The sequence below is a fragment of the Ranitomeya imitator genome, chromosome 1, assembly GCF_032444005.1.
Source record: "Ranitomeya imitator isolate aRanImi1 chromosome 1, aRanImi1.pri, whole genome shotgun sequence".
NCBI lineage: Eukaryota > Metazoa > Chordata > Amphibia > Anura > Dendrobatidae > Ranitomeya > Ranitomeya imitator.
The window spans coordinates 55,317,061-55,329,081 of record NC_091282.1 but is presented as its reverse complement, the minus strand read 5'-3'; the positions used below and the strand labels follow the sequence as shown (position 1 = coordinate 55,329,081).

At 42.8% G+C, this 12,021-nt stretch overlaps 1 protein-coding gene across 1 annotated transcript; it reads right to left on the bottom strand.

Moving 5' to 3' along the window:
• Window positions 1-507: 507 nt before the first annotated feature.
• LOC138661878 (tetraspanin-36-like) lies at window positions 508-8,770 on the bottom strand. Its single transcript, XM_069746829.1, has 7 exons — window positions 8,630-8,770; window positions 5,518-5,709; window positions 4,771-4,845; window positions 3,332-3,427; window positions 2,879-3,025; window positions 1,369-1,452; window positions 508-803 (listed from the first exon to the last, which is right to left on the bottom strand). Exons 1-7 carry the CDS (start codon window positions 8,687-8,689, stop codon window positions 735-737), a joined length of 723 nt encoding a protein of 240 aa, XP_069602930.1. The 5' UTR covers window positions 8,690-8,770; the 3' UTR covers window positions 508-734.
• Window positions 8,771-12,021: the final 3,251 nt, after the last annotated feature.

The window sequence follows — 12,021 nt, the reverse complement described above, 5'->3', positions numbered from 1 at the left end:
TTGACCTTTAATCATCAGTTCAGCTACTTTTAGATAGGAAACCAAATCTATGCTACAGAATTGAGAAATGCTGCAAAACCTTCACCCAATTTCCCATTTAGGACTGATGAAATCTCTTCCCCCTCCCACACCCCAGCATTCACGACAGGCCTGTGGATGAGGAAAAAAGGGTTTCCAGATCCCTTGGAAAATTCAATAAAAGCTCAGGTCCATTGTGTCTTAGAATCCAACCCAGTTCTTTTATGTTACTGCATCTTTAGATATCTGGACCTTGCACCACTGCATCTTCCACCCTGGATTGTCTACGTGCAGCTGGACAGGCTAGAGAAGAGGATAGCGAGTAACCCATCTACTATTGCTCATACAGACATCCATACTCACGTTACTCAGATGCATCGGCGAGATGGGAGACATCCCAATATCTCAGGAAATGTAACCAAGTTGTAAATTATCCCATCACAAGGCTATTAAATAATATCAGCTTATTGAAAACAATGTTCAAACAGCTTTTTACACAATAGGTTTTTATTTCAAAAAAGTGGAACAATCCCATGCACTCCCCTATATACATAATAAAAATAGTCAGTGTATTTTATAGAAGTATCCGATGCTACAGTCCAATGAAGGAAACATTTTTGGAAGCTTTAGATTAACATCCTAGCGTCAAGCTCCGGTCGTACATCCATGTTTTCTTTGCAGTTCTGTATCTGTCTAGAGGATGTTATGGAGCGGTTCTAGAGCACTTGGTACCCTTCTCTTGCGTTTCTACGATTGATGACGCACAAGCTTATTAAAGCAAGGAGCTGGAAAATATAAAAAAGAAACTCAGTGAAATTAGCCATTCAACCAAGGATGCACTGATACATTAGGAAATGTTAATTACTGATCCATAAAGTGTTCATATGATGCAATAGGCAGCATGTTCTGCTTTCTCAATTACTAATGAGAACCTCCATCAGTAGCTACATGAACACTCCTACTAGCCAGACATGAAGGTGTATTGTCCCACCCAAGTAAGTGCTTTAAAACTTTGTCTGCCAGTCTCAAAAATTCACAATTAATAAAATTAAAAGCTAAACTCATTGTATGCTGCCACTAGAGGGAGCTCCCTGAAGTTTTATAGCTCCCATTGAATGTGATAAGTGTCCCCCAGTGGTAGCAGCAGTCCCAAGTAGCCAAAAATTGGATCATCTCTTTTCAAAGGGAAACCAAGTTATACAGCAAAAAAAAAAAAAAAAAAACTTTTCCCAAGTCAGAAGGCATGAAAAATTCTTGCCCCAGCTGACACTTCAAGGCCATTCGGCCACACAAGATTCTAATGAGTCCTGGTTCCAAACATTTCTTGTTCTGTTCCTTCTCTGCGCTTACCTCAAGGACAGCAAAGCCAAGTATCACCAGCATGGAGAAGCCAAGTACTCGATTTAACACAGTCTCCAGTTTCTCTTCACAGCCCTATAAATTATAGGAGGGGAAAAAATAAATAAAACTTCTGACATGTAGACAAATATGTCTGGCCTTTGGCCATCTAACAAAACATGCACAATGCCAGTCAGCTGCCACTAAAGTTGTCTTTTGTAATGACACGCCCTGTACCAATACATAGACAGCACAAAGTGACGTGACACATGGCAGCACTGTCTGAAGTCTCTACAGCCTAGCGACACAACGAAGTGAAACTCCATCACCAAGACTTCCATAAGACACTTCAGTGTCATTGTAGCAGCCACACCTATAGGGTTTAGCCATCACGTGACTTCAAATTTGGTAGAAACAGGTACATGTCCAGTGTGATAGCCATAGGCAGTCACAACCAGGTCTCTGGTGTCTTGTGTTGGAAGGGGCTTTGGGGGTCCATCAGGAACCAGCAACATAAATTGCACATGGTAGGTGGGACAGGCTACATCACTATGTACAGTACAGACCAAAAGTTTGGACACCTTAAAGAAGTCTATTTTCACGACTATGAAAATTGTACATTCACACTGAAGGCATCAAAACTATGAATTATCACATGTGGAATTATATACTTAACAAAAAAGTGTGAAACAAATGAAATTATGTCTTATATTCTAGGTTCTTCAAAGTAGCCACCTTTTGCTTTGCACACTCTTGGCATTCTCTTGATGAGCTTCAAGAGGTAGTCACCGGGAATGGTCTTCCAACAATCTTGAAGGAGTTCCCAGAGATGCTTAGCACTTGTTGGCCCTTTTGCATTCACTCTGCGGTCCAGCTCACCCCAAACCATCTAGATCGGGTTCAGGTCTGGTGACCGGGGGCCACTTTCAAAGTTTTCCAAATTTTTCAGACTGACCAACCTTAAACCTGACAGGGCACACCTGTGAAGTGAAAACCATTCCTGGTGACTACCTCTTGAAGCTCATCAAGAGAATGCCAAGAATGTGCAAAGCAGTCAAAGCAAAAGGTGGCTACTTTGAAGAACTAAGACATAATTTCAGTTGTTTTCACACTTTTTTGTTAAGCCATTGGCTGTAGCTCTCACATGGCATAACATCGCGCAGGCACTGGGAGACCCTACAGTCACAGCAATGGAGTATACGGCGATTGTTTTGCTTTTTTCCTTCATATTAGAGGAGTTACTATAGCATTTAGAAAAATGTGTAGTGGACAACCCTATAAAAGAGGGGACATCATGATCTTACCAACATTACAAAGACAAATTCAGGCCAGTTAAGCCCAACCTCTGGAATGCCCTGAAATACCCATTCTTGGCCATGGCTTTGATACCCAGCCTATGAGGTCTGATTCAGGAGACCATTCATAAGTAAACAATGTAGCCATTTTCCAATTTGGTTTTAGCCATTTTTCAGCCCTGTGTAGCCTACCTTTTTCTCCCCTCAGCAGATGTTCACCATCCTACCTGGGTGTTGATCTTGTTGAGGGCGTCCAATTTGCCCTCACAGTCTGTCTCATTCTTCTTGCAGCAGCTCACGGGCACCGTGTGGTTAGTTTGGAACCATGTGGTGTTCTCCCAACTGCTGTAGTTCCTTATCCCACAGCACTGCAACTATACAGATAACGGAAAATCAGAATAGTGGTCCCTTCTGCCCCCCCCCCCCCCCCCCCTCCATCAAGTTTGGATCACCAGATCCACAGGGGCTTTAAAATTAGAGTTTAGCCGATGCATATTTCTTCCCCATAAAACGTGGCCATTGACTTCTCACCGGCTTGATCCCAGTCCCATTTGATAGAAAAATTGTATTTTTTATTTTAGGCCAGATTGTCATAAGAAGTTGGCTCTGGCACGTTTATCATTGAGTGAACAGGTTGGGATATAGCAATCACGGGGTTAAGGTCCCACTTGCCATCATACCTCTTCTTGGATGAAATCCACAGCAGAACTTTCCACATTTTTCCCATCGTATTTTTCAAACAAAACCTTCATATTTTTCTGAAGTTCTGGATCAATCTAAAATTTACAAAGGAAATTGTGATAGTAAAATTATTAAGATCCTTGGTGAGAAAATGCTAGCAATTAAAAATGTATGCAAAAATAGAAGTGTTGATTGCTTGCTAAAAATCAACTCAATATTTGCGGTCATCACCCTGTTGCCTTCATTATTTCTTCTCAGTATTTTTTACTAGCAGTGTTTGAAGGAACTCAACATCTTGTAGATCTGACCCCACATCTTCTGTGGATGTCACTTGTGCAAACACTTCTGTCTCTTCACGTGATCCCAGACAGACTGGATGATGAGATCAGGGCTCTGCAGGGGCCGGACCACCACACCCAGAACTCCTTGTTCTTTACTCTGAAGACATTTCTTACTGACATTGGTGGTTGTTCTGATGCACAATAAATTTCGATGCCTCCCTGATGGATAAGCATCTGCCTGTATTTCTAAGCAATGAGGAAACCACAAGTCCTGACCAAATCCTCAACTCCATTTGCCGAAATGCAACCCAAATTTGCAGAAGCCACCACTGCCACCTACAGACTCAATTACCTGTAGACTAAGCCCACAAGAAGCAAGAATAAGACGTTAGTGTTGCTCCCAAGGCATTAAGCGACCAAGATTGCTTTGTTACAGCCAAATATTTCACCTCATCGGGCCAAAGCACCTGGTACCATTTTTCATAGTTGAGTCACAACCCCTTGCATCAAAGATAACCCCTGGCCAGATTTCTTTGAACAGTAGGTTGATGTCACTGGATACCACTAGTTGCTGCCAGTCCTGAGCTGATGGCACTGCTGGACATCTTCCAAAGAAATAGTGCAGCAGATGAAAAAAATAAAATAAAAATGCATGCTTTCTTCCCTTTGAATTCAGAACAAGGAATCCTGAAAGTTATTTGGACCCCACAGATTTCTTATCTACATCATCCAGTCTGTCTGGGATTACAAGAGAGAATCCACAGAAGATGTGTGGTTAGTTCTCCAAGATGGTTGGAACAATCTCCTTTAATAACCGAGCTTAGAGTTTTGAAAGCAGAGGATGGCCACACCAAATATTGAATTAACACATGCAAAAAAAAAAAAAAAAAATTATAAACTGAATTTAGGGATTTTTTGTAGCAAGAAAAAAAAAAAAAATAAATTTGGTAGGGTCCCCAGCAATCATAACAATCATCCCACAGATAAAGGAGTGGGTCAAATACATCCTCCAAGACATTGGGAGCGATAGAAAGTGAAAATTGGTATTTGCTAAGAAATGTAGTCCTTTTAAGAAAGCCGACTGCAAGAGTTCCTCCTTACATCTGTCGTGATTGGCAATGCCCTGCAAGCTGCTTGCCATTACTGTTCTCACTCACCTTATCCCTGTAGACAAGTCCCAAGACCAGGGCGACCACTCCTGCAGCAAATATGATGGAGATCAGGGTGATGAACTGGAAAATAAGTGGAAATATAACACGTTACATTGTGACCGACTTACAGCACATGAGACCAGAGATCGCAAGACCCCTCCAAATAATCTGTGGATTTATCCCCATCCCCTGCAGTAAAGGCTGAGGGTCCGCTCGGACTTGAGGACTTTGTTTAGTTTCCTTGCTGCACCACCAATAGGCCAATTACACAGACTGGCTAAGTGTAATCCACTCTGCAGGTCTTGGCCCGTCTCTGCTCTGGCCTGTAGATTAGGACCACCACCATTAATTTGTAATTCCTTCATTTTTGTATAATTAGAAACCCCCTTACCACCTTCCTGCTTTATTACCTATATCTGTTGTGGGGCAGGTGTATGCAACAGGCGCAGGAGCCAAGCTTGTGCCAGGGGCAGGCACTGACAGACTTTTGGAGCCCCCATAGAAAATAAACCTCTGGGTGATCCATTTTACCATTTGACATTCTAAAAAGTCACTGCATAGAGCAGGAGCAGCTGCCAAACAGCAGGACTCCCCATAGAGGAGGCAGAGACTATTACAGTACGACTACTTGTTCACTGTATAAGCAGCACTGATAGTGCTTCCTCCTCCATACCCTGTAATCATTGGAGCTGGAGCTTCTGGGGTCGAGAGAGTGTTTAAAGAGACGGAATATCACAGTGAGGAAATGCTTACACATCCGAGGCCGCAGCAGGACTCCTGTATGGCGGAGATACATCCCACCAGCCCGATGATGAACATGACCACAGCTGTAGCCAGGATGATGATGGCGGGGAGCATAACATAGGCATTATTCAGGAAGCTCTCGTATTGCTTGTAGGTGACAATGATATTTATGCCGACATAACCGAGAGCTGCCGCAGCCGCCTGGAAGACAAAAAGAAACGAACATCTACAAGACGCAGGAAGTAACTGAATCCGTATACAGTAAACCTACAAACAAAAAAAGTGGAATTTTTTTGTTAACCAACATTGGTGACAACATCAGTTCACAATAACAGCCATGTCCTCCATATGCATGTGCACTGGGGTGTGTCCACTTTAAGTGCATGGTCACGCCCAGAGCACTTGCACCCTGGTGCTCAGATGTGATTTTTCTCATTGGCGGTTATCATTACGGATTATATTGTGACAGTCAAGTATCATTATCCTGTAATTGGCACCTGTTGTATCACATGGTTGACAGAAGGGAGGAACGGTCACATTTCCCCTCACGTGTGAGGTGTCCTGGACTTTGTACTCGTCGCCATGAATTACATTTTAATTGTTAGACAGTCACCTGACATCAGGGTAATCAGCAGACGTTTCCTGCACCTGGTAACAGCACGGAGCCCTCCTGTGCCCAAAGTCTGACCCCCACTATTATGTGCTTCAATTGCCCAAATCATAGACATTAACGCTACAATATAGGAGAGTGCATCTCCATTCTGCACAGACTTGTTGTTAAGGCACAGACCTCAAGTATGGAAATTTGTGCATTTCTCATTATTGGAAACCTGCTAATTTAATGCCAATAAGTCTCCCAGAAAGCCTAAGATTAAAGTTCGTGCCCATCACAGGATATTACATGGATACAGTATGTGTAACCCTAAGTTCACATTTGCGTTGTGCGCCGCAGCGTCGTCGCCGCAACGCACAACGCAAACAAAAAGGCAGCAAAACGCATGCACATGCGGCGCCAATGTTAAAAGATAGGGCCGCACGACGCATGCGTTTTTGAAAAGGTCGGCGCCGCCCGAAAAATGCAACATGTTGCGTTTGACGCGCCCAGGCAGGTGCGCCCTAACGCTGCATGCGGCGTAAAACGCAACAAAACGCAACAACGCATGCACATGCGGCCCCAATGTTAAAGATAGGGCCGCACGACGCATGCGTTTTGTTGCGGCGGCGGCGCAAACCGCAAATGTGAACGTACCCTTACTGCTGATATTTTGAATGTCACAAGATAACTTCTAAGAAAAGGGACTTTCCAGAGAATGTGCCACATATCTTAAGTTCTGGTCTCTTTAGATCACAGTCCTAGTATGGACCCCAACTTTAAGTTTGACCGGGGGTCTCTGGACCTTATATATGCCTGTGGGGTTGGCCATGAGAAGCTGCATTAGTGCAGGAATCATGGTCCCTTCTTTAGAGTACATATACAGATTTTTAAGTTGATTGTCCTCGATCCAAGGGAAAAAAAACAAAACAAAAAAAAAAAACACCTGCAGCTGCCATAAGATGTCATCCAGTTCTCAGTGCCACTATAAATGCAGTCTATGGTTTTCGGATAAGAGTCAAGCCCTCTAAAAGTATGTATATGGGGTAAATATAGGTTTTTGCAGTTCAGTAGAAGATTTTTTTAAACTAAAACTTTACCTTTCGCCTGTACTGCTGGAGAATGAGTCAACTGAGAATCTGTCAGCGATCTCATTGTACTTTATGCTGAGGGGCGAGGAGATTCATAGATTACAGACCAGTGGACTGGAGTCATGTGAATTAAATTCATCTCTATAAGCACCTGGGCAATGAGCTTATCCCATAACCACCATTTATACAGAAAGGGTTAAAGAGGAAAAAAAAAAAAAAAGCCTAAAAACTCTAAAATGGAGCAAAGATCAATCCAGGAACTGAAAGGGGATCACATGGTTACATGAATGCGGTCGGGGCGGTTTCAAACATTCACCATTACTCAGAAGAAAGCAGCAGAGTCACAGGCTGAAGTCACATGAGAATTAGTCAGTGTTCACAGCAACAAGATGTCACAGGTCACCGATGGGGTCAAATTTAAAGGGGTATACCCATCACCAAGTCCTACCCCAATAAGTGATATCTGAGCATGCTCGTGTGCTAACCGAGTCTTCAGATATGTTGGAGTCCCTCCGGTTGTCGGACAGCACACAAGCATGCTCAGATAACACCTTATCCAAGCACATTCGCTCATCACCAATCCCAATACGTATAATTATATTAGCAAATACCTCAAAACCTTTTGAAATGGAGAATATAGTTGTTGTAGGAGATTTTTACATTAAAAGGCTATTCCTAAGCCCCCCCCCCTCCCAATATATAGCAAATGGAAGAATTTGCTAATATTACAATTAGAAATGTAGTATAGTTGTTCTGATTAGCCATGTTGCTTACCCCATGTGCAGGGCACCGCAATAACTTTAAATTGTAACTACGGATATTCAAGCTACTGCAATGCCCTGCACATAGGGTAAGCAACATGGCTAATCTGAACAACTAGCCTACATTTATAATGGGCAAATTCTTCCATTAGCTACATATTGTGGGGGGGGGGGGGGGGGGGGGGTTCTTTAGACATAGGAATAGCCTTTAATGCAAAAATGTCAAACAACCACCCAAGGTCTTCTCATATAGACCCAGTTTCTCATTGACAAGTCACATCCAACTGGAAAGTTAGCCAATAACTTATTTTCATGTTCATGACAATAAAAAAAAATAAAAATAAAATAAAAAATAGGGGGAGTGGGTCTTGCCTTTTACAGCGGATACTTCCATGTTTCTAGGTTGTATCCATTTATTGCTGCACTACAATAAATAACACAGGCTCCCCAGCAGTATGTATATTGTATTATATTATATATCATATAATATTATATTAATACACATTAACTTAGATGATGCCATTAATTCCACAGCACTTTACAGACATCACTCACAATCTCCATATCCCATCAGGACATCTTTGGAGCATAGAGGAAAATCCACAGAATAGTTATATGTAATAATAAATATATATAATTATTATTATTGTACACACACAAGTCAGTGATGTACTTACCAAGAAGAGCAGGCTGAGAAAGACCAGGAAGGTTTTGGACGTGCAGACCCCCAAGCCCATGATGTGACTGCCGCTCTCCCCTCCAGCCCCAGTAATAAAGGCTCAGGGTCACGTGTCTCTGCCCCACCCCAGCAGTCATGTGCAGCTCCACCCAACACTTCCCAAAGGTACAAAGGTCTCGTTAACGCTCAGCAGCAGCAGCAGCAGCATCAGATGGGGATTTATTAGACTTGTGAATAATGTGAATTATAAAGTCCTGGGGGAAAATAATAATCATTTTAGGATCCTGATCCATATTTGATGTTTGCAGGGGAAATCCAGAATAAAACCGAACAAACAAAAACCAGAGCAAAACCTTCCCGAGAGTCCTCCGAGGGCGCTCCGCTCAGATGGTTTCCACGCACTCATTGACTTGCATGGCCGAGTGTGATCTGAATATCTGATAAAAGTCAGGCGCGCAGCGATTTATTTCCCGCTGCAGTTTTAAAGATTTTTAATCCTTAAGAATCTTCTCTTTAATTATTTTATGGTGACTTTGCTGCGGGTGTCTTTTTTTTTTTTTTTTTTTTACAATTTTATATATAAGATAGCGGCAGCCTCCATGTGGGCGTCCCTGGAAGAAGACACTTGTCGCTTCTTTTAGCTGCTTCTCAACTTTTGAACCTTGAAGCAATAATAACGTGCACAAATCATTCTGACATTGCTGTGCATAATTGATTGAGTTCTTTGTCAGGAGGTTCCAGGCAGAATCCACCTGACAAAGACTCCGAGTGCGCAGACGCTAAGGCTATTTTCACACTTTGCGGATTTTGCTGCGGATCCGCAGCGGATTTGACCGCAGCGGATCTGCAGCAGTTTCTCATGAGTTTACAGAACAATGTAAACCTATGGGAAACAAAAAACGCAGTGCACATGCTGCGGAAAAAACCGTGCGGAAACGCTGCGGATTACATTCCGCAGCATGTCACTTCTTTTTTGCGGATTTTCATCTGCTCCAATAGAAAACTGCAGATGAAAATCCGCAGAAGAAACCGCAGTAAAAACCGCGATAAATCCGCAGTAAAAACCGCGATGGGTTTTCACTGCGGATTTTGGAATTCTGCTGCGGAAAAATCCGCAGTGGAATCTGCAAAGTGTGAACATAGCCTAAGGGTACGTGTCCACGTTCAGGATGGCCGCCAGCGGTTTGGACGGAGCGGCAAACCGGCTCCGCCCCCTTCTGGGGACGCGATATTGCCGGATGTGTTCATTGCACACATCCGGGATCATCGCACCCCACACATAGGGCCCTGTGCTACACCGCAAGGTATACGGACATGCTGCGATCTAAAAAGACGCGCCGCATGTCCGGATTCGCAGGGCCGCCTCCTCCACTATGCTGTAACATCTGGACGCTGCGTGTTTGACGCTGCGTCTCTCTGCAGCGTCAAACACGCAGCGTTTCCTGAACGTGGAAGCATACCCCAAGGCTAAGTTCCCACAATGAGGTTTTGATGTTGCTGATTTACTGCACCCAGTAAGTAAAATAGGTTGCTGGCATTTTTTTTTTTTCAAAAGTACAAAGCATCAAAAACTCACCGTGGGAACGGAGACTTAGGATTCCATTGCACCAGGCAGTTTTCGCCGCATCATATTACTGCACGCATTTCTATAGCAAATTGGCACCATTTTGCAACGTAATTTCAGACACTTGTTAGATTTTTTTTAAGGGGAATGATTCATGTGGTACCCAGTCAGCACACGGGCCCCTGCTCCTATCTGCCGTATTTTACTGATCAGTATTATACGGCTTTCTACGGCCGTAGAAAATTGCAGCATGCTGCGTTTGTCACCGTATTGCGCAAAAAAAACGCCAATGAAAGTCTATGGAAGCCAGAAAAATACGGATACGGATCACATGAGGACAACCAGCAGAGGGCGCCTCTTATGAACTCGAGCCTGGGAGCTTTCTAGGAAAGTTCCCACAATCTAGGAACAACCAGCAGAGGGCGCCTCACCGCAAATGAAGGTAAATATAGGTCATTGACCTACTTTACCTTCATTCCCCGGGGTTTTGCAGCAAGGAGCAGTGCTGCATTAGCAGAGCTCCTTGCTGCAAAATATTTTAACCCCTTCAGATGGATTTACATTGTGGGACTTTACAGATCTTCAAAAGGTATGTAAATTGTTGTTTTGTTTTTTTTTTTGTTATAGATCGAGGGTCTTCAGTGAGTGGATTGAGCGTAGAATAAAATATTACAACAACCTTTGTGATTTTTTCATTAAAATACTTTTTAATAATGTGTTTGTGTATTTTTTAACCCTTTACTACTATTGGATTAATAATGGATAGGTGTCATAATTGACGCCTCTCCATTATTAATTTGGCTTACTGTCACCTTACAATAGCAAGGTGGCATTAACCCTTCATTACCCCATATCCCACCGCTACACGGGAATGGGAAGAGAGTGGCCAAGTGCCAGAATAGGCGCATCTTCCAGATGTGCCTTTTCTGGGGTGGCTGGGGGCAGATGTTTTTAGCCAGGGAGGGGCCAATAACCATGGACCCTCTCCAGGCTATTAATATCTGCCCTCAGTCACTGGCTTTACTACTCTGGCGGAGAAAATTGCGCGGGAGCCCACGCCAATTTTTTCCGCCATTTAACCCTTTAATTTAATAGCTAGAATGGCCAAATTTTGCACATACACACTACTAACATTAGTAGTGTGGAATATGCAAAAAAAATGGTGATATGAGATGGTTTACTGTATGTAAACCATGTCTCAAATCATGTCGGGTTTAGGAAGGAGAAAGCAAAAGCCGGCAATAGAATTACCGGCTTTAAAGCTATCTAGCGCTGTATGAAACAATAATATATATACATATATGTGTCTACTGACATATATATATATATATATATATATATATATATACAGTGGGGCAAAAAAGTATTTAGTCAGTCAGCAATAGTGCAAGTTCCACCACTTAAAAAGATGAGAGGCGTCTGTAATTTACATCATAGTTAGACCTCAACTATGGGAGACAAACTGAGAAAAAAAAATCTAGAAAATCACATTGTCTGTTTTTTTTATCATTTTTTTTGCATATTATGGTGGAAAATAAGTATTTGGTCAGAAACAAACAATCAAGATTTCTGGCTCTCACAGACCTGTAACTTCTTCTTTAAGAGTCTCCTCTTTCCTCCACTCATTACCTGTAGTAATGGCACCTGTTTAAACTTGTTATCAGTATAAAAAGACACCTGTGCACACCCTCAAACAGTCTGACTCCAAACTCCACTATGGTGAAGACCAAAGAGCTGTCAAAGGACACCAGAAACAAAATTGTAGCCCTGCACCAGGCTGGGAAGACTGAATCTGCAATAGCCAACCAGCTTGGAGTGAAGAAATC

Coding starts and splice junctions, on each gene's coding strand:
- LOC138661878 (XM_069746829.1), bottom strand. CDS start 8,689: ATGGGCTTGGGGGTCTGCACGTCCAAAACCTTCCTGGTCTTTCTCAGC. Junction 5,710..8,629: donor TTCTCAGCCTGCTCTTCTTG/GTAAGTACATCA, acceptor TTTGTCTTCCAG/GCGGCTGCGGCAGCTCTCGG. Junction 4,846..5,517: donor CCTGCTGCGGCCTCGGATGT/GTAAGCATTTCC, acceptor CTTATTTTCCAG/TTCATCACCCTGATCTCCAT.